Source organism: Magnusiomyces paraingens, assembly GCF_902498895.1.
Source record: "Magnusiomyces paraingens strain CBS 517.90 genome assembly, contig: contig3, whole genome shotgun sequence".
NCBI classification, from domain to species: domain Eukaryota; kingdom Fungi; phylum Ascomycota; class Dipodascomycetes; order Dipodascales; family Dipodascaceae; genus Magnusiomyces; species Magnusiomyces paraingens.
In genome coordinates this window covers 1068104-1093338 of record NW_022474069.1, presented here as the reverse complement: position 1 = coordinate 1093338, position 25235 = coordinate 1068104, and the positions used below count along the sequence as shown (strand labels likewise).

Sequence of the window (25235 nt, the reverse complement as noted above, 5' to 3'; positions counted from 1 at the left end):
GCCTCAAGTATATCAGTACAAGCGCACAGACCAATATGCCTGTAGCCCAAAGGTCGCTTGGTTGGTGCAAGAGTGAACGTGACTACTCACATGCCGATTCCGAAATATGAGGGAAACTGCAATAAGGAGAAGAAGAAAAAAAAAACATAAGAATGGTAAGTATTTGATCCCCTCTCTCTCTCCCTCCCCCCTGAACCTAGATGAATCAAAAAAAAAAAAAAAAAAAAAAAAAGTACCAGCGCAACAGTTTTTGTTCTGAACAGAGTTTGAAGAATTTGTTGGATATTTCAGTCAAGTTGTTAAATCCTTTTTCTAGTAACAGAAGCAGGCTTAAAGTATGATTTGTCAGCTTTTATTGATGTATTATTAATAATATATCATGTGAGTCGAAAGTTTGGCTTCTTATTATAATAATAATTAAGAAAAGATAGTAATTGTTACCATGAAATGTTTATTAAAAAAAATTAAAAAAAAAATGAAAATATTGAAAAAATATACGGTAGTGTATTGTTAATAATTAATATTTTTTTTTAATATCAGCAAACAGCCCTCATAATTGGGATATTAAATTACATTAAATTTATTTCAAACGTATTTTAACGATCAAAATAAAAATAGAGACAAACAAAATCAAAAACAGAAACAAAACTTTCCATTAATTATAATTAGAATTATTTGTAACGAAGTTTTCAAAATGTTATTACCAAAATTAATTAGTTTTTTTTAAAAAGAAAAAGAAAAAAAAAAAAAATTTGAATATTTAAAAAATTGAAAAAAATTTTCTTGCACTGTTGAACTTCTAAGTCAAAAATAAATGGAAATTTATTAAAAAAAAAAATTTAAAAAATTTTTCACATTGTTGTGGTGCTTTACCTCCAATAGTTTCCTCTTTAGGAAAGGGATCTATACAGATTTGGCAAGAAACATACTGTAGTTGCCACATAATAGGTGCTCGGTATTAAAGATAATAAAATCCAAACTAAGGCTTTTGGCGGTTATTAAAGGCTATAAATGTCGGTTATTACATTAAAGAGAGCCACATATATTTTTGAGAACTTTAATGAAAATAAAAATTTAAGCATTGCAGCCTAAAGAAAATGGACACGTGAGATTGAGTGGGAAAAATCGATAGATGCCAACACATAAACTCTTGTAATTTCTCAATGGTTTTGTGTTTAGGAAGCGAGAAAAAAAAAGATTTTTGATAAAAAATCAAACAAACAAACAAAAAAAAAAAAGAAAGATTCTCAGGGTCCACGTAACAGCGGGTTATCACGACCGCAGCGACCACGGAAACCCCATCAAGGCGGATAAGATAGTATATAGATATATATATTTTTTTATGAATTTAGAGCATGTATGGAGTGTGAGGAAGAAGGGAAGGAAGAATAAAAGGTATTATGTTAAATAAACAAAACAAAATTTAAACAGTATTTATTTAACATAAAGTTCTACTACTACTTTTTTTTTTTTTTTAAATTGAAATTGAAATTGAAAAAATGTGTTAAATGTGTAGAGGTTAAAATTTATAAAAAAACCGCAAAAATGAAAAAATGAAAAAATGAAAAAATATATATATATATTTTTATAAAATAAATAAATGAATAATATTTTAAACAAGATATAAATCGGTGTAAAATCAATATTTTGTTGAATAATACGTTGTTAAAAATAATAATTTAATTATTTATATATATCACGTTTCTGTCAAACACTTCAAAGTTTCGAGCTCAACGTCTTGACGCAATCTTAAAAAAAATACTACAAAGCAAATCTTTGGTAAAGGGGGAGCGAAAAATAAAATTTTTTAAATAAAATTTAAAAAAAATAAAATAAAATAATAGTGCTAATAATTATAATAAATCCTGACTACTTTGGTAAAAATGATAAAATGATAAAATGATAAAATGAAACGGAATAAACACCGCCTTAGACTTTAAAAGAAAATATATAAAAAAAAAAAAAAAGATTAAAAAAAACTTTTTTATTTCCAAAACTTTTATTATTATTATTATTATTTTTTTTTTGTTAAATATAAGCTTATAATATCCTTGAAAAGGAAAGGTCTAGATGCTTAGGGTTGTTAAAAAAAAATTTAAAAATTAAGGCCGATTGCTTCAAAAAGAAAATAAAAGAAAATAAAAGAAAAGAAAAGAAAATAAAATAAAATAAAATAAATAATAATAATTAGAATTAATTGTAGGTAGCAAAGATAATCTCAGCCAGTTTAGCCAATATGTAAGTCTCAGGTCATAATATTTTGGGACATTAAAGACTTTGTCTCTCACAAAGACCCTTCTTATTTTTTTTTTAAAGTGTGCAAAGGTACGCAGTGGCTTTACATATCAACTAAAACTAGTGCAGTTTAAGATTGATTACAGCAACATGAAATAATATTTATGCCAAAATGACATGATTTTTTTTTTTTTTTTTAATTTTTGAGGAGGGGGGGGGAGAGGAGAGTGAGGAGGCAAAATAAAGATCTTAACTATTTTATTTTTATTTTTATTTTTATTTTATTTTATTTTATTTTATTTTATTTCTTTATCCAGCCAGAAAGAAAACTAATAAAGGTATATATATAAGCATAACAACGGTGCTGACTCATCAGGGTCCTAACATTCAATCCTCTAAAACAAAATAAAAAAAAAAAAAGTCACTGAGCAAAAAAGTTTCTTTAAAATCAAAATCTTAATATCAAAAGTTTATATTATTCATTCCACACTGTTCCTAGACATTTCAAAAAAAATAAATAGATAAATAAATAAATAAAATAAAATAAAAAACAAATTGTAATATTAACAATCTGTTGTTATTTCAAAACATTATTGTTCAATGTTTAATTTTTAATTAATTCCTTATGCATAAACTTATAATTATAGATATCTGCCTATGACATAATCCCTTCTATTTTCTTTTGTCAGTTGTTTTTTATATTTTATTGTTTGTTTTTTTAATTTATACATTTTTCTTCCATTTCCACTTAGGCACCATAGATCTATACATACCATTTTATCCTCTGATCCCTTTGGGCAGTAGATGGCGCTATTTATTTTATGACTTTGTAAATGGTTGCATTCTATGACTTTGTGCTTTGTGCTTTGTGCTTTGTACTTTGTTCTTAGTGCGTTGTAGTAAATGTAGTAAAGATTTTATATACAAAAAATTAAAATATTGCAAGAAAAAAAGTGTAGTGGATTGTTTTTTTTTTTTTTTTATAGTTTGCCTGGATTGGAATGGTTGGAAAGATGGATTTATTATTTCCCTAACACAATCCTCATGCTCCCCTGCCTTTAAAAAATAGGCGGCTTGCCTGAAGAGGTTGCTGCTGCATACACAGGATAAACAATAGTTTGGTGATTGAGCACTGTTGTCGCGGACCTTGCAAAGTGCGCCTTGGTGTAGTCCTGTAGTGCGTTTTCCCATCCACTAGTTTGTTGATCATACGAACCGACAAAGGTTGCGATATCTTTGTATGCGCTATCAAAGCCACGAAAATAAATCCACACAAGGAAGGCTAGAATCGCACCGTAGAAGGCCACTTGTACTATTGAAACAGCAATGCGATAAAGAGCACGTATTGCGCTAAACAGAACAAGCCATGAAAGAAACAAAACAACAATCAGGAAAAGAGCTGACTGAAAGCTAGCATTTTCGCTTAGAAAAGCCTCTTGAATTATGGGGAAAACATGAGCCTTGAGCTCTGCCAATCCAAGCGTGATGTAGGGGAAAACAATGTTGTTGAAAATGGAAGTGGCCATGGTTAGAAGTGTAATGGTTGTTGTGATCGTGTTGATTTTGATTATTAAAGGTGGTGGTTATGGTGGTTACGTTGGCAATTGTATGTTGAATATACGATAGCTATTTTACTTTCATAATGACAAAAGGTGGCAGTGTTGGTGGCGAAAATAATTATATATATAAAAATAAAAAAATTAAATAAACAAACAAGCAAACAAGGAACTTTAAAGAAATGTCCGTATTAATCAGCCCTTGGACTTACATAATACCAGCTCTGATTTTATTTTTATTTTTACTTTTTGAAGAGCCCATGTTTTAATGAGACAGTTTGATGTAGATCTCGCGTGTTAAACTTGAAATTGTTAAAGTCATAAACTGGCAAGGTCGTGATCGTTAGAACAATAATAGAAAGGCGTTATTAGAAAAATTAAAAAAAAAAAAAACAAGTTGTTGTTTAATTCGTTTACAAACGTAATATATGACGTTCCATAAATCAAGTAATATGACTTCATAAAGTCTAATTTCTATTATACTTGGAAATAATATTTAAAGTCGTTTGTTATTAATTAATCATATTTTTCAATAATGGTAATTACTAAAGTATTATTATTTTTTTTCTTTTTTCAAGCCCAAAGAACAGAGTGATTTTAAAACAAATCCATTTTTTTTTAGTGTTTGTTAATAAGACCGGGAATATTATGTAAAATAATTTATGAAAATGAGGGCGTAGTAGTGCTGGGATAAGCATTAAGCTTGATGAAAAAGATAAATGGAACTAAAGCAACATCGAAAAAATGACCTACATAAAGACGCTCACAAGGAAGTCGAAAAAAAAAAAAAAATCTATGACGATTTTATTTGAACCTGTGATTTATTTTTATTTCGAAATTCTATTTTTTTATTTTATAAATATATATTTTTAAATTTAAATAATTTTGAACAAGAAATATTGGAGGTTTTATTTATAATTCTCTAAACATAAAAGCAACTCTAACCGTGAAAACCAACCGACTACGTTTGAGTAATTTCTCAATGCATTAAGCTACTGCCAGGCACGTAGTAATAGTGTAACTCCTCATTTGATCAAATGCACTTTTTGGCCTTGTTCACCACCACCATGAATCGGAAACAAACTAGTTTTAGTGTCACATTAAGTTAAATTAGGTTAAAAAAAAATGCATTTATTATTTCATTTCATTTTATTTTATTTTTTCTTTTTCTAACAACTTTCTAGACCGTGACCACACTTTTTATTTAAGTTTATTCCGAAAAAAACCAAGAAAATTGGTAGTGTTAATTTTTGTGGATAATCTTTTACAGTTAACCAAACAAAAGTTTTTTATGATCGGACTATTATTATGTTAAATGATCTTAAACTTGTAAAATTTTTTTTCCCGTCTTTTGTTATGTTTGAATTAGGAATGTTATTATTTAAAATAAAATAAAATAAAACAAAATAAAACAAAATAAAATCGCTAGTCAATAGCTGTGCTGTTGTTAAACTTAGTATACGTAAGCCTATTTTAATATACTATTATTATTAACTACATCAATAAAAGTTAGGCTTAGCTTGTTGGGATATTACTTTCATTGCCGAGAGTGCAGCATCATAATCTAGTGTTATTAGTGCTCATGTTGTCCTCTTTGCCACTGAAACCCTAACCTTGGCGCGGTTAGGGTCATGACTTATACCTAGCATACAGTGAAATTTTACATAGAAGGAATAAAGTCAACACAGATTCGCAAATATAAACATAACAATACCAAAAGGTTCCAAGGAACTTTTTAATCTTCTCCTTAGTTTATTCCTTTAGCTCACATGGCCATATCCATTTTAGCCGTAGCCGTAGCCAGGTTTTGATAACTTCAGTTTATTTTCTATCCTTAATGTATTCATTTGGTAGCTTTTGAATTTGTTAACATAGCTAACATACTAGCAAACATTTCCCACCTCCCTGGAAGTGGAATTTTTTCAAATAATAGTTTTTTTTTTTTGCCAATGGGTTCTCAATATCCACCCACTTTCTTCGACCCCACATTACTAACTACTACATTATTAGCAGTATGCTGATCAGCATGAAGAATTGAGCGCCTCGACCAAAGTACCTTACTATAAGTCGACTTTATAGGTGCAACTAGCTGCTCTGTTGCATAAAACAAACCGGCCGCACGCCCAAAATTCAAACATATGCTCTGGAGGCTTTGCAACAGAGGCCAGAGCCCTAACCTCACAATATACCGAGGTTAGGGTTCCAAGACATCAGCAAACAGTAAAGCTTGCATATTTATTTCTCAGTTCTATTAACTCCGTATCCAACATCTCATATCATATATTATGAGTGACTTAGAAAAAGACGCAGATTAATAGACATAGAAATATGATTAAATTTCACTGAAATTCTTAATCTTTCTTCAGTGTTTTTGTTCAGCTGATGTAGCCATTTTAATTTTTGTTGAAGTCTGCCTTTGTTATAACCTCTATTTATATCTATAACATCAATGTATTCATTGGCTAACCTCTGAATGTACCAGCATTAGCGGCTAGTACTTCACATGAATCTCGCGACCTTAGACAAAAAAATGCCAGCAGCAGAAACAAGCGCTATTTGATGGCCACTAGGAAATAGTATATATGTAAGAGCTAGAATAGTGGCAGATTCCTTTTTTGGTAATTTTATCTACATTTACATTTTTTTCTCTCTCTTTCTTTTTTATTTTTTTTATTTTTTTTATTATTATTATATTATTATTATTATTTTAACATTTTTTTCTTTTATAATTTAGTCTTGAACTTGCCAAATGTTTTTTTATTTCTGGGACGCAGCTCGATACCATTCTGACCGCCTGATATTGATAATTTAACTACTTTCGGTTATTTTTTATATATTATTCTTCGTATCATGAAATTATAATAAATAAATAATATTATTATTATAGCCATCATCAATTATATTATTTGATTTCATCAGAAATTATATATTTTATTATACTAAAATTGTATTCTTCCAGTTTGTTTGAAATTAAAACTACAAACAAATGTGGATATGTACAGACCCAGCTGAACATTATCGTGTTAATATCTTAAAACCTCAAATTGGTGACTAAAAGACTCTTTCCCCATCAACATCTAACAATTTTTTTTTTGACCCTTACTAGTTCTTTCCTTAAAAGCTCCCCCTTTTTTTTTCTTAAATATCTTATGGAAGCATTTTGCATGAATATTCGTTCTCTATCTTCTCCTTGTTCAACTTTTTTTTTTTTTTAGTTTTCGCATGATTTGTGGGTTTGATGCATTTATCTTTTCTTTCGAGAATACCGTGCTTGTTTGGCCCACCCAGACCCACTACACTAAGATCATAAAACAAGTTATTAGTTTCAAAGGAAAAAAAAAGGAGGGAATAACAAAGTTTTGGACACTTGGAATTAAAAACACTTCGTTTTTTCAAGCTTAATTTTTTTTTTTTTTTTTTTTGGTTTAGCTTTTAATCATTTATTTTTTTTTTTAAATTTTTTCGAGAATCTAGAATAGAAGGATTAGGTAAATTTGGTAACCATAATGGAAAATACCATGTTTTCCATTAGATTATATAAAACCTAATTGATGGGCTTGAAAGGACGGTTCAAACAAGTAATTAATGGTAATTTTTTCTTTCTTATAAAAATATTTTTGATATGAGTTTACCAAAAGATAGGGAAATACGCGATGACGATGAGATTGATGGACTTATCACCGAAAACCAACCAACTTATTCCTGGCTATATAATCTTTCAGATTGGTTTTGAGAACATGTTAAAAATAAAAAAAAAATAAAAATTAAGAGAAATCCCACCAAAATCTCAAAAGTAGAATCCATTCATCTGGCATAGCCAGTGTGATATAGTTTATATACTCAACTAAGCTTATACAAGAAACAAAATCCAAGTGAATGGAAGCTTCGTTTACGCTGTCAAAAAAAAAAAAAAAAAAAAAAAAAATTTCTTTCAAATATATACACTAAGCATTTTATTTTCTTTGATTTCAAAAGTTGCGTATACAATCAAAATCCTTTCAGTGGATAGGCTTTACGAGGCGATTTCTTTACAATATTAATCCACCACCATATTTTATACTCTATTACTAAAATGCTTTAATGAAAGAAATATATTTGTATACATGCCTAGTACGCTAGTAAAAATGTTAAAGTACCTTAGAGCAAACTATTTCTGTGCCTTAGTATGTAGACAAAAAATATATTGTCATTTGAAATCATATTTTTTTTCAAAAAGAAAAAGATGTGTGATTTTTAGGCTTAGAAAGGTATTTTTAAAAACGTCTATTGAGTAACCTGCGTGTGTATATATAAATATATTTTTCAGTAGTATAATGGGTGAAGTACCTAATTCATCGCACACAAACCGTTTAAATGAAAAAAGTATTTTTTATAGCTTTGACCTTTTATTTTTTTATAATCGATCTTAAAAAAAAAAAAACTTATTCCAGAAAGAGCAAGAGTTTGAGCAAACCTACATAAGGGATCAGACAAAAGGAAAAAGAGGGAATTATAAATATAACCAAAAGAAAGAAAGAAAGACAAAAAAACTCTGGGATGAATTTTAGTTCTGGAAAAGTTTTCACAGATTTTGCGTTTTCAAATTATGCTTATAGGATTGGGGGAACTTTTAAGCGCTTAGTTAATGCAGGCATTAACATGTAGCAGGTAGCAAGTAGCAGGTATCAGTGGATTAATTCGAGGTATTTCTTTTTCCGTAGATCTAGGTAAAAAAAATTTTTTTTTTCTAAATTGCGGCAGAAAGACCTTAACATCGAAGTTATTTAAAATATCGGTATTTAGATATTATTGTATTGTAAGAGTCAGCAAAGAACGAGGTGTTTTTTTTTTGTTGGGTGTAATGACAGATGGGATGCCGAGAAATGTTGCTTCTAGCGGATTACTTGCGATGACCTTAAATCCAGGTTATTGGAATGGGGGTTTACAGAGTAGCCATAACCAGCTGCCATAAGCGCGTGTTATAAGTCATGTTAAGGTTGATTAAATAATACCGTTTAACCAAAAATAAAAAAGTTAAAAAAGAAATGTCTCTTAGCGCCACCTAAGAAAAACTTTAATTTTAGTTTCTATTTTTATTGCGTCAACTTTGTTTTTTTTTTTTTTATGCTTTTCCCGAGTTACACTGCATTGGTTTCTCCCCCCTTATAATAATAATAATATATAGCTATAGAACCAAACATTAATTTACAGTTATTACCCAAAATAGCTAAACTCTAGGATTTCATGCTTTGCCCCAAAATATATGCTAAGTTTATTACCTTTTTTTTTTAAATATAAATATACACCGATTCCCCAGTGCCCCCCTTTTAAAAAAGATTTTAGCAGTTTCCTTTGGCCCTACCTAATTACTCTCAATTTATAATTCTATCTTTTCTCTTATTCTTAGTTATCTTTTTAGTTTTTTAGTTTTTTTTTTTTTTTTTTTTACAAAATACATTAATATATAATAATTTATATATCTTCATCAACCTACTCTTTCTACAGTATCTCTAAATATACACAGACATGGGCACTAATATGGAAACCTATTTTGGCCATGTCCGCACCCCGCTGGACGCCATTTATCTCTTTGAAGCATGTCGATTAGGAATCCTGCCTCGAGTGCAGCGACGGCTTTCTGAAAAGGAACGCCAGGCAATCACATCAGGTTCTGTCTTTGTTTGGGACGAACGCGAAGCTGGTATGCGAAGATGGACTGATGGCAAATCTTGGAGTGCATCTCGCGTTTCGGGCTCATTTTTAACATATCGCGAGATGGAGGGCAAGCGCAATGATGGCTCTTCTCAAGACCTTGAAGATGATAAAAATGGTGATGAGGATTCAAACGTGGTTTCTTCTGTATCTGATGGGTTCCATTACAAGCCTGACGGCCTTATGAAGCAGTCTTTCTCCATTCAAACAACAAACGGTCTCAAGCTTCATCTCATTTCTTACTACTCGCGCTCATATACAAACTCCAACAAGCTCATGCAACCTTCGCTCGACCCAAAGCTTAAGGATATTCACATTCCTCCAAGCCTTTATCCTGATAGCAACACACCCATTGAGGGCCCAACACATATGCTCTCTCTTCCAATGCACCAGGCTCCTCCTACCATGCACTTGATGCCTCCGCGTCCTTCATATGCACCTGTTCCACCACAACATCCCTCGCATCTCACCCATCCTGCGCCACCGGCTCACCCAGCCCATCCACAACAAGTTCATTACTTGCAGCCTCCTCCACCAGCGCCAATCCATCAACACCCGCAGCAGCCACCCCAATCGCATCTACAACATCAACAAATTCCACCACGACATCAACCTCAACATCCTTCTCATATGGGCTATGCTCCTCCACCACAGCTCCATCAAGCGCCTGCTGCTGCTGCTGCTGCTGCTGCTGCTATGACTCCTATGCAGGTACAACAACAACAACAACAACAACAACAACCACCTCCACCACCACCACCATCTCAACAACAACAACAACAGCAACAGCCTCCTCACCCGGTTCAGCAAATGCCTTCTGGACCATACCCCCATGGAGCTGTTGCACCACCACCACCACCACCTCCTCCTCCTCCCCAACATTACTCGCAGCAATCCATACCTGTTCCAGGTCATGCTGTCACACCCCATCAACAAAATGTTCCTCTTCTGCCGCAGCAGATGCACCATCATCCCTCCAATGGCTACTCGCCTCAACAAATGCATACTATTCCCCCTCCCCCAATGGCTAATCAACAAGGACCTTGCCAATATCCTCCTCAAATGGTAAACTTGTCCATGCCTCCTCCTCCTCCTCCTCCCCATCAGCAGCAACAACAGCAGCATCAGCATCAGCATCAGCATCAGCAACAACAACAACAATACTACATGACTCCTCCTCCAACTCAGGAGCAGCCGCGCCAATCTGCTGTTATGCCACAGGGCCAACCACCATCGGGTCCTTATCTTCAGTACCCTCACGCTGCCCCTCATCATACTCAAGGCCCTCCTCCTCCTCCTCCTCCTCCTCAATCTCTCCAACCTTCCATGTCTCAACAGAGCCCGTATCCTCAACAGCAACACGATGCTTCTTCTCCTCCACCTCCCCCACCTCATTATTCTTATACTCATGGTCCTTCTGGTCCTTCTCAGCAGCGATCTCCTGGTTCTTACCAGCCATTGCCAGGCCATTCTCATGGTCCTGCTGGTCCTCCTCCTCCTCCTCCTGTTGCTTCACAATACATGTTGGGTCCTCAGCCGCAAAACCAGCCGCACCCACACCATCCCCAAGCTTATCCCCCCCCACTGGCCAACGGAGTCCCCCTCCCCCCACCACAACAAATGTCGCCCATGGCTTCTCCTGCCTCGGCACCCGCGTCCACTCCTGCACCAGGCCCGGTGCCTGCTCCGGCCATGCCAATCCAAGGTTCTTCTGCTCCTCACGTTGCTCCAATGATGTACCATTCTGCTTCTCACCATGGCTCACCCATGGCTCCTCATAATTCACATCCACTTCCACCACCATCACAACAACAACAACAACAACAACAACCACCACCACAGCAGCAGCAGCAGCATCAGCAGCATCAGCAGCAGTCTGTTCCTGCAGCTCCACCAATTATGCTGTCATCTCCCCGCTCGACACCTGTTTCTTCTGTGTCTTCGTCTGGTGATGTTTGTGCTAGCCAACCTCCCACTCCTCGGGCTGGTGTTGTATCTCCTTCTATTAAGCATATTGGTAAGAGTCCACGGATCTCTGCTTCCCGCGTATCTAAGAAGGGTCCTAAGCCTAAGACTTCTCCTCGCAATCTTGCGGCAGCGGTTTCAGTGGGTGCAGCTTTCCCTCCTCCACCAGCTCCACCCACCTCTAGTTCCTTTTCTTCTCCTCGCTCTGCTGCCTTTGCATCTGCTGGTTCTGTTCATGGATCTCCTGGCTCGGGCGTTGTTTCTCCCGTTGTTTCCCCCCAACACTGCGATTCATCTGCAGCCTTTTCGACGACTCTTAAGAAGCCCATTCTGCCAAGCACACTTGGAAGCTTGAGTGGAGGAACCGGGCCCATTACACTGCCCTCACTGCCCAGTCTTGTACGGGAAAGTGGTTGGGACCGATCTGGGAGTGCAGGCATTTGGCGTGAGGACTTGCGTGCCATTAAGGTGCTTGACCGTGGCTTTTCGCTTAATTGAATTAAATGTGTTATGATGTTATGTTATTATTATTACTATTAGTTTTTTTTTTATTATTTTTATATATGTTGTATACTTTGTTTTAGCTTTATGATTTGTTTGATGATTTTAATGAGAAATGGTTAATGAATTTATGAATTTTTTTTTTTTTTTTGTTTATTTATTCCAATCCCAAGGTTTGAACAATCCTTTGTTTGAATTGAGAGGGTTTTGTAGCAATAAATTGGAAATATATATTTATACTTTTGAAAGGTACTAGGCATATAAAAACGCCAGCCAACGTGACTATTAATATTATTATTAAAAAACATTGTTTAAAATCAAAAAAACTACTATATATATATATATATAGATATCATAGAAAATATAAACTCTTGTTCAAGTTAAAAAAAAAATTTAAAAGAATAATTATTATTATTATTATTATTATTATTATTATTATTATTATTATTATTATTATTAAAAATCATAGAGTCATTACATAAAAAAGAACAAAAAACACAAACATCATTTAAAGCTTAGGAGAACGCGAGTTAGGATCAGAGTCATTAAGATCCAAAGGTGTGAAGCGCAGGTAAGGCTTGACAATGCGGAATTTGGGGAAAATGGTCTGTGCCTCGTCATTGGAAACACTAGGGTGGACAATAACATCCTCACCAGGAGTCCAGTTAATGGGGGTAGTAACACGGTGCTTATCACCTGTCTGGAGTGAATCAACAACACGCAGGACTTCAGCAGTGTTACGACCGGTGGAGGCAGGGTAGGAGAGAATAAGACGAATAGTCTTTTTAGGGTCAATGATAAAGACTGAACGGATAGTAAGTTGGACACCCTTGTCGTCAAGATTGGTTGCATCTTGGAAATCAATCATATCGTACAATTGGGCGACTTTACGTTCTGGGTCAGCAATAATGGGGAAAGTCAAGTTTGTGTTGCTCAGCTCATTAATGTCACGAATCCAGGCATTGTGGGATTCAGTACCGTTGGCTGACAGACCAATGAGTTTGACTCCACGTTTAGTGAATTCGGGTTGCAGACGTGCAAAGGCTCCGAGTTCAGTTGTGCAGACGGGTGTGAAATCATCAGGGTGAGAAAATAAAACCACCCATGAATCACCAGCCCATTCGTAAAAGTTGATAGGGCCATTAGACGAGTCAGAAGTGAAATCAGGAGCCTTTGATCCCAGACGCAGGGTACCGTTATTAGGAGCAGGAATTGACATTTTATATTTTCAAGTAAAAGTTATATGAGAAAGAGAAAGAGAAAGAGAAAGAGAAAGAGAAAGAGAAAGAGAAAGAGAAAGAGAAAAAGAGAGAGAAAGAAACAAAAAATTGGCAAAGTAATAATTACGTTTATATATATGAAATAAGAAATTTTTTTTTTTTAAAATAGAAAAAAAAAAAAAACGAAATAGATTAAAAGAAATATATAGAAAGAGAAATAAAAAGGATAAAAAAAAAAAATTGGATCTTAGGGGAAAACTTCGTTCTTTTTATATTACTTTTAAAGGATTACAAATAGCACCATTTGGTTCCGTCATTTTGATAGAAAAATTTTTTTTATTTTATTTTTATTTTATTTTTATTTTATTTTTATTTTAATTTATTTTCTTATTTTAAAAAAAAAAAAAAAAAAAAAAAAAATTAATTTGGACTTGCCAGTGTCCCGCCATATTGAAAAAAATTTTTTTTTTTTTTTATTTTAATGAAAAAGCTCCGAGTCAATAACAATGTTGATCAGGGAAGAAAGAAAGAAAGAAAGAAAGAAAGAAAGAAAAAAAAAAATAAAAAAATAAAAAAATTAAAAAAATGACGAAATGTCACGTGGAATTACGCACGGCAAGTTTACTAAAGCCTCGCCCGTTGGGTTACGTCACGTGAGTAACTTTGTTGTGTTGTGGCGCACATTATTTTATTTTAATTTTTGTTGATTACAAAGAATGAAATTTTAAAAAAATAAAAAAAATAAAAAAATCACACCAGCCCAAAAAAAATAAAAAAATAAAAAAAATAAAAAAAAAAAAAAAAAAAAAAAAAATAAAAAAAATAAAAAAAATAAAAAAAATAAAATTTCCTTTTTTTTTTTTTTTTTTTTTTTTCACTCGGGTCTCCACTTGAGTTGAGTGGACTTCCATTAAACTATTATACAGGTTTTATATCGGGTCCTAATCACACAAAAGTCCCACCCGGGATCCTCTTTCCTTTTTTTTTTTTATTTTTTTATTTTTTTTTTTCAAATTAAATAAATGAAATAAATGAAATAATTCAAATAAATCAAATAAAAAAAAAAAAAAAAAAACAGAATTTCAACTTTGCATTCGGGTTTTCACAAAAGGAGATTTACACTCAATTATCTACTCAAATTCTCCCCCGCCCCCACTGTAATCTTGAAATAAATAAACAAATTGTTTATCTTGTATCATTCTAAATTATGTACGATTTATTACTTATTACTATTATAATTGTTTGTTCCTCCCTATACTGAAATCAAGCAAAGCTGCGACCACCGTGTAGCCAGCGCATAACCATGTCCAAGGCATGCTTAGGCTGATCATAAGGCACCATATGTCCAGCATCATAAACACGAACAAAAGTCAAATTACCAGCCTTCTTATACTCACCAGCAGCCTCACCATCATCAACAGTTGCCCATGATGCAAACTTACCTGCAGCCCATTCATCAGCACCAGGCCATTCTAGAGCATCAAGCCATTTAACTTGGCCAACCCAATTGCAAATGTAATCCTTGTCTCCAGCATAAACAAGCACTTCCAGACCCTGTGCAAGTGCTTCCACAACATCAAAGTGGAATGGCTTGCCGCCATCACCAGTGTGAATAAACGCGTTAAAAACAGGATCACTGCAGCCTTCGTAATTCTCAACCTCAGCTCCAATGGCAGCTTGCACCTTGGGCTTGTTCAAGTAGTTGGCATAGTAGTCAATGTCATCGTAACACATATCCTGGGAACCCACACATGGCTTGCGAATATCATAGGGATTCAAGCCAGTGTCAATGTATGGATCAAGCAATGAGTCACACACATAGGTTGCAGGGACACACGTTAAGCGGTCTTGACGCTTGTAGCACAAACCATCAAGCCATCTGCATCTAGCTTCTGTGTGGTTGAACTTGGCACATTGCTCTTCACTCAACACAGGCTTGTAACCACCCTTACCACACGCCATGGGTCCATAACCAGCAGATTGGTGATAGGTATCAGTCCAACCATTACCAATCAAAACAGACTTAAAAACAAAATTTCTATCAGTGTGTTTCAAAATCTCAGTCGAAATTGCGGGAATGTAGTGGCCAGCATACGATTCACCAGCAATGTTAAGACCTAAATCCTTATACTCAGGGAACTGTTGGAAAAATAATGACAAAAAGGCGTAGACATCTACGGCAGAAGCACGCGTATCAGACACAGGGACATTTTCAGAGTCAAAATATGAAAAACCAACTCCAGCAGGTTGGTCTAAGAAAATAACACTGGCGTTATTATTCCAAGAGTAAGGATTAAGCTCGGGCTTTTCAACTGGTGTCAAAATGCTTGAAGGACCCAACTCATAAAGCATACCCATCAAGGATGAGCAGCCTGGACCACCATTCAACCATACCAAAATAGGGTCCGTTTTAGGGTCATTTCGCGACTCAAAGAACCAGAAAAACAAGTGCTTTCCCGAGTCATCCTCTGGGCCATCAACATCAAAATACCCAGTGTATTGCTTGACTGAGTCAAGTCCAAGCGATTCCGCAGTATTGGTCTTTACACGCAGTGCGTGCATTGGGAACTTTTCAGACTTGACATGCAGGTCAAAGTCAGTGCGACGAGAAACACGTTGCTTCTTACGTTCCTTGGGCTTTTTAGATTCCTCAGAAAGGAAAACCTTCTTTACGCGACGAAAGGCTGATTGAGGCTTTTTACTATAAGAAGCAACATCAGAAGCCATATCTTTCCAATACTTGCGGATTGAGTCCGGAAGCCATTTGGGGTTAATACCAAGATCATGGGCAGCATCTGCAAGTTGCGGACTAACTGGAGTCATCGCAAACCCGGAGGCAACAAGGTTGTCGACAGCTCCGAGAAGATTCTGGGGGATATCAAGAAGATTGAATGCGTTAGTAGCCGAGACCGATGCGGCTAGCACGGTGAGAGATTTGGCAGAGAGTTTCATATATATAAGATTATTTAACAGGAGGAAAGTTTAATTGAAAAAAAAAAAAAAATATAAAAGGAAGAGCAAGGAATGGATGATAAAAAAATGGTTAAAAGTGAATGTAAAGAAATTATGAAAGAAAGAGAAAGAGAGAGAGGAAAAAAAAAAAAAGATAACAAAGGATGTTGGAAATAAAGCGGTATTTATAGGGAGGTTTCTTATCGCTGATGGGGGGGATGCCATCTTACGAACGATCGTGACGCTGCAGCAGGGGTGCGAGATAAGAGAATGGGTGCAATTAAAAACCTTTCCTATTTAAAATATAAAAATAGAACCGGGTTCGAACCAGGGTTCGATTTCTTTTTTTAATGCGGCCTCGGGAGCAGTCGGCGTTTGGCAGTCGAAGGAAATCAGCTTACATATATTAGAAAGCTTAGAAGAAAAAAAAAAAAATAAGTAAAAACGAAAGAAAAGAAAATCCCGGAAAACAGCTTTTCACACCACCACCACTAAACTATTCTCAAATCTTTCTCTATCAACTCAACATATCTCAAATCTACATATTTAAAACAATTTTAAAAAATGGCTTCAGGAGCACCAGGTATGTCATTTGTTAAACATTTGTTGAACATTTGTTTCTTGATCTAACTTTATTGTAGGTGGTGGAATTTCCAAATGGATCCCAAACCCCCCGCAACGCGGGTCTTTCCCACTCGACCATGACAAGGAATGCAGTGTCATTATGCAGGACTACTTAAGATGCCTCAAACTTGTTGATGGAACAAACGCACATGGATGTCGGTTGCTGGCCAAGTCGTATCTCAAGTGCCGTATGAACCACGGCCTCATGGAACAGGATGAATGGCGCAACTTGGGACTGCCCGAAGATGATAAGCCGCTGCCTTTGCGTAAAATTCCAGAGTATGGTGAACAGAAAAAACTTTCTTCAGACTCTAAAAGTGGAACATCAGGATCAGGATCAGGATCAGTAACAACAGCAACAACAGTAAGTTCAACTACAGACACATCGGCGAGTGCAAGTTGAATGGGGGGCAGGACAATTCTTGCAACTGAAACTCAATAAATGAATGACTATAATAATAATTAATGTATGTACATAGCAGTAAATAAGACTTGGACTTTAAAACTTAGGAACAAAATCCATGTCCCGTGTCTCAACCGTTGGATACCCGGCCACAACCGTCATTTCCCATTTTTGGATAGGCAAGCGCTTTTTTTTAAAAAAAAAAAAAAAAATTTTTTTTTTCTTCATCGAGATATTCTGGAAAAACCCCAGGTTTCTTTCGTTTTCCAAAAAAAAAAAAAAATTTACTAGTTTTCCGATTTCACAACTATATAAAAAATCCTGTAAGTCACTTTTCTTTACAAACCATCAGGTTTTGTATCATATCCTCCTCTCTCCTCCTTCTCCTTCTACCTCCTTCCGCGGATCAACCCACCCGACAACACACTCTCTTTAAGCTTTTTTACTTCTAATCTCCACCTAAATATACACTTCATCTCTTCAATAATCCTTCCCCTTTTTACTAACTCTCCAGTTTACATATCACCAGATCAAAACTACAATGTCTACTCTTGCCCCCGTCATTGCTCCTTCCATTCTTTCCGGCGACTTTGCCGATCTTGCTGCCGATTCTAAGAAAATGCTTGACCGCACTGCCGACTGGCTCCACATTGACGTTATGGACGGTCACTTTGTGCCCAACCTGACGTTTGGAGCCCCCGTCGTCAAGGCCCTCCGTGCTCATATACCCAAGGGCTCTGCCTTCTTCGATTGCCACATGATGGTCTCGAATCCTCTTCAGTGGGTCCCCGATATGGCTGCCGCCGGTGCTGACCAGTACACTTTCCACCTTGAGGCTGCGCGCACAAGCACATTTGGCGAATCGTCGTCAGCAGCTGACCCTGTTATCGCTACCATCGAGGCTATCCGTGAAAAGGGTATGCTTGTTGGTATTGCCATTAAACCTGGTACTAGTGTCGATGAGTTACTCCCATATGCTGACAAAATCGATCTTGCTCTTGTTATGACTGTCGAGCCAGGTTTTGGCGGCCAAAAATTCATGGCTGATATGATGACCAAGGTTGCCGCTCTGCGTAAGCAATTCCCCAAGCTTAATGTCGAGGTCGATGGTGGTCTTGGTGCTGATACCATCGATGTTGCTGCTGAAGCCGGCGCTAATGTCATTGTTGCCGGTACCAGCGTTTATAAGGCTAAGGACCCTGAGGAGATGATCAAGTTGCTGCGCTCGCATGTTGCAGAAAAGCTTTAAAATGAATATTATTATATATATTTAATTTTCTTTTATTATTATTATTTTAATGTTGTAATTAATTATTATTTTTTTCTTTCTTTTTACTAATCTCTTAAAAAATCCCTTTGGCTTGTTTAACTCTACAAGCAGTGCGAACTGTTTCCCAAAGAATTTCATCTGAGATATCATCTTCATTTTCATTTTCATCATCATCTTCATCCTCGCTACTGTATGCGTTCTTGGATTCACTATCCAAATCATCATTACCTACAGTACCAAAATCACTTGAATTCATTCTCCACGCATATTTCACACCTCGGACAATTTGATGACAGGACCATGTTTGTGTGAGCTCGGTTGTGGCAGAAAGCCACTTGATCACTGCGGCTTGTTGGTTAGGGTTTACTAGTTGCACCGCTGCAAAAAATACAGGCATCATCATGTCTGTAAACATTCGACGCAACTGGCCTTCAAAAAAGTACTCTCGTTCTCCATTATTCATGTCCACAAACCGCCCAAATACAGAGTATGCAGGTAATTGTCTTAATAATTCCTCACTCCACCCTTCTGTTTTGCCATCTGGTGTCCACTTGGGAACATACTCCAGCGCAAGCTCAGAGCTGGGCAAGCTTCGAAGTAACCGTAAAGCATAAGGGGCGGCATCCGTTGCTGCACGTTTCACAGCAGCAAAGCCAAACTCTGGGATTGTAGGATTGTGTCGTGATAGCATGATCCACATGAAATTTATGTAGATGACCAGGTAAACATCATAGCTTGTTCGGTACTTGAGAGCAGGTCCAAACGGTGTATTTTCTAGGGGAACCTTACCAGTCGAATAGTCAAAAGAAGCCGAGGAAGATGAATTATAATCTATTGGCAGTGGCTCTAAATAACGTTGGTATCGACTTTCAAAGGCTTTTAAATCGCGTTGAAGGCCTAGCCATTCGCTCACCGCATCTGCAAGTTCATTAGCTGCATTAGTTGAGGGTGACACGCTCTTCATTCTCTTAAGTTTGGGCGTTTCCTTACGCGCAGAATCCTTGGACGCAAATGCACATACGCGCCCAAACAAACGAAAAAAGTCGTCTATTATGGTGATGCGTGGGTTGCTAGCGCGTCGGCGGGGGATCTGCTCATAAAATTCCAACGGAAACGCCGGCGGACAACTACTCACAGCGCTCTGCGCCATTTCCATTTCTTGAAAAGCCCACAGTAAATCAACCACTTGGACAGCCATAATTTCTGCTGATGACAGATTTATGGGTTCTGACCCAAAATTATTGTAGTTATTAGTCTGTTCCATGCGAATGAAAACAGACTCTGCCTTAGCAGCCAACGCCCCAACGTCAAGAGCTCGAATAATGTCTCGTGCGCCCAAGAGGTGACGCGACCAGCGCTTGACATTTCCATCTATGGACTCGTAGGTTGCGAGCAAAAAACAAGTAGCGAGAGCCGCTATGCTATCTGGCGGCCTTAGTAATAATAGATCCTCACGGAGGGCACTAACGCCTTGCTGATAAAGGTCCAATGCACGATATGCAAAGTGACTGGAAGACTCATTGGGACAAATTTTCGAATAGTATAATGCTGATGTGGCCAGCATGGAGTAGAAAACGTGTGGGTAATACTGGGAGAGTAGTGGAATATCATAGCTCCAGATATTTTCAAACCCACGACGATCCAAGACCTCTTCACTCGGGTGTTTAAAAGACCTGGATGATTGATTATTCCATTTTGCGTAAAGGTTAAATGAAGAACCTGGCTTTGTTTTTGAAAAATCAAAAAAGAAGTTGCTTGAGTCTGTAGGGTGGTCGTAACGGGGAACTCCGTCAATATAATGAGCAACACTTTCAATATAAAGTCGAAATAAAAGATGAATTTCAGGGTCTGTCAGTTGAGTGGCCCACTGTTCGGTCCATTTGGAGGTATTATGAGTGATATTTTCCGGAACCAGAGAAATTTTGTAAACTGGTGGAACGGGTAAACCAGGAGGTAAATGTGTTACCGGAGAGGTTGGTGTAACCGATTTAGAATGTCTCGGTTCAAAGGGTGCCTCTTCCGGGGTTTGAACATCGACCATAGTACCTACTGAGTTGATATTATGTGACGATGATAGATGTGACGTTGATGGACCTTCGGGTTGATTCCGAGCCACTTTGTGCTTCTTTTTTGAATGCTCGAGTTCATTACAACACTCTTTTTTAGACGACTGCCAGCGTGTCTTGCGGTCCGGCCGCGAGACGGTCACAAATGTCTTTTCAGAGGGCAGAACTTGCCCATATCCAGCACAAGCACGCCGGGCCTTGATGCAGTTTCGACAAACTGGTTTTCCTTCGTCGCACTTGATACGTCTAAATTGAAAATATTAAAAAAAAGGAAAAAAAAAGGGAAAAAAAATAACCGGATGAAATCAGTTTAAGCTCAACATTAAATAAGAAATAAAGCCATGCAGTTTGACTTTAAAGCTTCAAAACTTACCGCTGACGACAAGTAAGACACCCGGTCTTAGTTCTCCGCTTTCGCGGTCGAGGTGGAATGATGATTTGTTCAAGAACAGTGGTTGGAGAGGAGGAGGACTTGGTAGTGGTGGATACTTCAGTGGGATCTGTCTTGGTCTTTATTTTTGACTCTTCGGGAACCGAAACATGATGTTGTTGAAAATTCTGGCTTTGTTCTTGATGTTCTTCTTGATGTTCTTCTTGATTTAGTTGTTTTGTGCGCTTTTCTTGCTGCTGTTTTCCTGATTCCTTGTTAGCTGCTGCTGCTGCTGCCGCTGCCGACACCGCTGGGACAGCTGTAGACACACTGACTGTCGCCATCTTGTGACCCTCTCTGTCTATGCTAATATTTGTAGCTGAGTCAGCGCCAAACAAACTAACATTGATGTTGATGCTACTAGAGCTAGTGCTGCTCTTTGACATAATTGCGGAGCAGCAAAAAAAAAAAATAGTTATTATATTATAATAACAATGAGTGATGTGATAAAAAAAAAATTTGGTAAAATATAAATAAGCCAGTGGTTAGGTCCGTACTACCAAGTTGGTAAAATAAACACTGGACAAAAGCTGGGCTAGGCTTCCACGGCAAAAAAGAAGGAAAAGAAGGAAAAGAAAAAAATAATAAAAAATAAAAAATAAAAAAAAAAAAAAGGCGACCTTCTCAGCTTCTAATTAGCGAGGGAAGAATCGTTCCGACGGTTGTTGGATACGCAGGTCAAACCTGGGAAACTGGCCGGTCCAAAACCAGTTCTGGAAATTGTCATCCCGGCCGGGCCTCTGCATATCTTTTCCAGAAGAGATGGTTATGGAAAAAAAAAAAAAAATATGCAAATAAGGAAAGTGTATTGAAATGTATCAAAATGAAATGAAATGAAATGAAATGAAATTGAAAAAAAGTAGTAACAAAACTTGATAGAACCGGGGAAGTATGTAACAAATAATAATGTAATATATTACATAACAACTTAAGTAACAAATAGATATATAATGTAATAACATGTTTGTTACACCTGTCAAAAACTAAACTTCCTACCTCTAAATGAAATGAAAATACATGACGCGCTGTACTTTTCCAAACCTCCGCTTAGGGCATCTGCCTGATGATCTTCTTTTGTTCCTCTCCTCCCTCTTTTCCTCCCCCCCTTTAATCCTCCAACCCACCACAACCCATCTTTGCAAATACCCACAATGCTTGCATACCCCCGCCCACGGCAAACTCACCAGCCAGAGTTCGTTGGCCTGATTCCATTGCTATTAGCAGCCATTCTGGCCGTCTTCTCGGTCGGCGCTGGCGCCGCAGAAACCAAGGACAATAAGCCTATTCCACCCCTTGGCAAGGAGTACATTATCGAGGACTCTCTCTTTATCACACCAAAGTCTCACCCGGGCCTTTTCTCATTTAACGGCCGTTGGCTCCGATACAGAGACACTTTCTATGCCTCTTCATGGCCTGCAACTTCTGTCAACGTTCTTATTTACGGTGACGAATGCTCTATCAAGCTTAGACCTCCACGCAATACTGGTGTCATTAAAAACCAGCGTTTCCTTGTTTCAGTCGATGGATCTCCTCAGCTTGTCCTCTCTCTCCCCCCATACAATGCTGAAGAAAACCCCGTTTTTGACGTCCGTATCGATTTACCTCCTACTGACCCCTCTATTAAAGAGGAGGCTGAAAACTCGGCAAAACTTGTCCCTCATGTCGTTGAAATCATGTCAGACGAAGAAAACCCTCTGCACATTTTGGGTATTTCCATGACAAACACCGTTGTTCGTCAAGGCTCCTCCTGGGTGGCCAACCAGCGACGCATCCCTCACATTGAATTTGTGGCAGATAAATCCTCTAACTTTTATCCCTCTGTTAATCAAACTTCTCTTTATGCGGCTTCTCGCTCTCTCGGCCTGCGTCAAACTTACATTCACAAGTACGATACCTGCTTTTCCTCTCACTGCTACAAGGCTCGCGGTGGTCTTGCTCAACAGTACGAATGGCTTTCTCCCTTTGACGGTAATCCAAAGCCTGCCGATGCTCGCAACGAAATGCCCTTCTTTCACGTCTTCAACCGTATCCAACGTCTCTTTGAGACTACAGAACCTCAGTTCGTCGTTGTTGATGTTGGTGACAATGACCTTCTTAAGGGTGTTTCCCCCCACAATTTTTACACTGACTTGCAGATGTTTCTTGGTCAACTCATTGTGAACCACAGACCCGACGCTCAAATCTTTGTCATTATTCGCGACGGCCGCTACTTTCACGAGACTGAGGATGCTGTCATCTCTATGAGAAATTCTAATGTCCATGCCGTTTATTTTGGACAGGAGTCAGCCGACTGGTGGAGGGCTTTCTTTTGCTCTTATATTCTCCCTCTTGCTGATCAAAACTATCCTTATGCAGAGTTTTGCAGCGCCCCAGGTCTCACACAGATTACTGGCTCTTCAGCGACTTCTGGCTTCTTTTCCTTTTTGATTATTTTGGGTCTTGTTGCCAGCGTCTCTTATGCCATTTATGTTAACCGTGGATATATTCTTAGTCTAATCCAAGGCTCTTCTAACCTGCCACATTACACCACATCTTCCAGCAAACCACTTATGTCTGAAACTGCTTAAATAGAATAAAGCATTAAAAACCCCTTCAAAAAAATAATATAAAACAACATCAAGAAATTTTGTATATTTTCTATAATTTTTTTTTAAAAAAAAAAAAGAAAAAAAAATAATTACGTTCGTTACAGAGATTTGACGACTCGATCAAACTCTTCGTTTTGTTTCACTGGTTTGATTACATAAAATCGGGGGTCATGAAGTAATGCTTTTGGAAGTCGCGTTTTATCGCGTAACTCACTTGCACTGTACTTGCCTAAAGCTTCTGCAAAGGCCTGTTGACGTTCTTCATCGCTCTTTTTAGCTACCACTGCAAAGCTTCGAAATAATGTTTCACGGTCTTTGTCGCCAAGTCTGGCAGCTGCACGTACAAATTCAGGTGCTGACCGGTACTTGCGTTTAAAATCAATATAATAAGGACACTTTTTCTTGGAAAAGTTTGCTTGCACAAATGCCAGAAACTGAGCTGTTGCGTCTGACGATGGAATTGTAATCTCCATAGATTTAGGCTCATCATGGCCTTTTATACTTGAAGAATCTTGTGGTTCTTCGTCTGCTTGTTTTTCTTGTTGTCGACGGCGGGCTACTTCTGCCCGGGCCCATGATTCGTAGGCTTCGCGACGCGCCTGCATGGACTCTAGCAAGTCGTATCTTTCATCTTCAACAACCTTGGGGTATTCTGTTTCCCATGCACCTAGTGCGTTGACACCTCGCTCAGTTAACATGGCTTGGAAAGCTGCTATGTTTTCTGCAGAGTCTTGATCTTCTTCAATATCTAGGTTTTCATCACCATTGTAAATCCATGCTAAATCCTCTCCCGGTGACGAAGGTTCCGATATATTATCTGGAGCTTCTTCTGAAGGATTCTCATCTTCCTCTTCTACTTCTTGTTCGTATTCGTATTCGTATTCGTATTCGTATTCTTCCTCACCGTCTTGGTCTTCTTCTTGTTCTTCGTCTGAATCTCCGTCTGAATCTCCGTCTGAATCTCCGTCTTCGTCTTTTCCTTTGTCATTGTCATTGTCATTGTCACTGCCATTTCCATTTTCATTTTTCTGTACTGTTTCAATCCGATCCATATTTTTTTTGTTCTCGGTTAATTTTAATCCTCGAGCAGATGCTATAAGTTTCAATAAATCATCTGTCTCAATATCATCAAAAGCTTCCTGTACTGCTACGCTTGGTGCTCCCCAGCGTGCCTTCCCTGTTTCAGGATTATAAAAGTACCGCCGCCCATTTCGTGTTACCACCAACACCCATGGTCGCGCATTCTCGGGTTCTAATGAAACAACAAGCCTTGGACGATCGCGTTTTGCCCGTACTGAACGTCTTTTTTTAGTGGCTCGTACCTCATCGACCTCAGATGTCTTGTTGACACTGGAAGGCAGGATGATTTGTGGATTGCTACGAGTTGCAGTCTCTTTAGGGAGAGCAGATGGTATTTCAACATCAGCCTCAGGAAAAGTATATGTGGATTTTTTAGTAACTGAGTTATAATAGTAGTAATGACCAGAAGGAGCCAGGTGCTGTGACCATCCAGGCGGAAGTGGTCGGTTTTTGTTAAAATTGTTGTCGGTACTCATGCTGTGATCGGGACTCTCAGGTATTATGTTTTGTTACAAGGAGAAATTTTGTCACAATAAATGGAGAAAAAAAAATCGTAGCCAAACCACCAAACCTACATCACCATCTCTTTCTCTAACCACAACTCATCGACACTCTGTTTTTTTTCTTTCTTACAACACCACAACAATCATTTCT

The 25235-nt window shown here is 37.3% G+C and overlaps 8 protein-coding genes across 8 annotated transcripts; 3 read left to right on the top strand and 5 right to left on the bottom strand.

The window, feature by feature from the left end:
* Positions 1-3293: 3293 nt before the first annotated feature.
* On the bottom strand, positions 3294-3761 carry SAPINGB_P003639 (uncharacterized protein; the record flags this gene model as incomplete). Its single annotated transcript, XM_031998355.1, has 1 exon — positions 3294-3761. The coding sequence occupies one exon, from the start codon at positions 3759-3761 to the stop codon at positions 3294-3296; it is 468 nt and encodes a 155-aa protein (XP_031854246.1).
* A 5535-nt stretch (positions 3762-9296) lies between these two features.
* Positions 9297-11945, top strand: SAPINGB_P003638 (uncharacterized protein; the record flags this gene model as incomplete). The annotated part of the gene is made up of 1 exon (XM_031998354.1): positions 9297-11945. The coding sequence occupies one exon, from the start codon at positions 9297-9299 to the stop codon at positions 11943-11945; it is 2649 nt and encodes an 882-aa protein (XP_031854245.1).
* Positions 11946-12456: 511 nt separating this feature from the next.
* SAPINGB_P003637 (uncharacterized protein) lies at positions 12457-13167 on the bottom strand (the record flags this gene model as incomplete). Its single annotated transcript, XM_031998353.1, has 1 exon — positions 12457-13167. One exon carries the CDS (start codon positions 13165-13167, stop codon positions 12457-12459), a length of 711 nt encoding a protein of 236 aa, XP_031854244.1.
* A 1264-nt stretch (positions 13168-14431) lies between these two features.
* SAPINGB_P003636 (uncharacterized protein) lies at positions 14432-16120 on the bottom strand (the record flags this gene model as incomplete). Its single annotated transcript, XM_031998352.1, has 1 exon — positions 14432-16120. The coding sequence occupies one exon, from the start codon at positions 16118-16120 to the stop codon at positions 14432-14434; it is 1689 nt and encodes a 562-aa protein (XP_031854243.1).
* A 564-nt stretch (positions 16121-16684) lies between these two features.
* Positions 16685-18396, top strand: SAPINGB_P003635 (uncharacterized protein; the record flags this gene model as incomplete). The annotated part of the gene is made up of 3 exons (XM_031998351.1): positions 16685-16703; positions 16762-17108; positions 17662-18396. The coding sequence occupies 3 exons, from the start codon at positions 16685-16687 to the stop codon at positions 18394-18396; spliced, it is 1101 nt and encodes a 366-aa protein (XP_031854242.1).
* A 94-nt stretch (positions 18397-18490) lies between these two features.
* On the bottom strand, positions 18491-21299 carry SAPINGB_P003634 (uncharacterized protein; the record flags this gene model as incomplete). The annotated part of the gene is made up of 2 exons (XM_031998350.1): positions 18491-20729; positions 20857-21299. 2 exons carry the CDS (start codon positions 21297-21299, stop codon positions 18491-18493), a joined length of 2682 nt encoding a protein of 893 aa, XP_031854241.1.
* Positions 21300-22064: 765 nt separating this feature from the next.
* Positions 22065-23480, top strand: SAPINGB_P003633 (uncharacterized protein; the record flags this gene model as incomplete). The annotated part of the gene is made up of 1 exon (XM_031998349.1): positions 22065-23480. One exon carries the CDS (start codon positions 22065-22067, stop codon positions 23478-23480), a length of 1416 nt encoding a protein of 471 aa, XP_031854240.1.
* A 119-nt stretch (positions 23481-23599) lies between these two features.
* On the bottom strand, positions 23600-25057 carry SAPINGB_P003632 (uncharacterized protein; the record flags this gene model as incomplete). Its single annotated transcript, XM_031998348.1, has 1 exon — positions 23600-25057. The coding sequence occupies one exon, from the start codon at positions 25055-25057 to the stop codon at positions 23600-23602; it is 1458 nt and encodes a 485-aa protein (XP_031854239.1).
* Between the last annotated feature and the right edge of the window lie 178 nt (positions 25058-25235).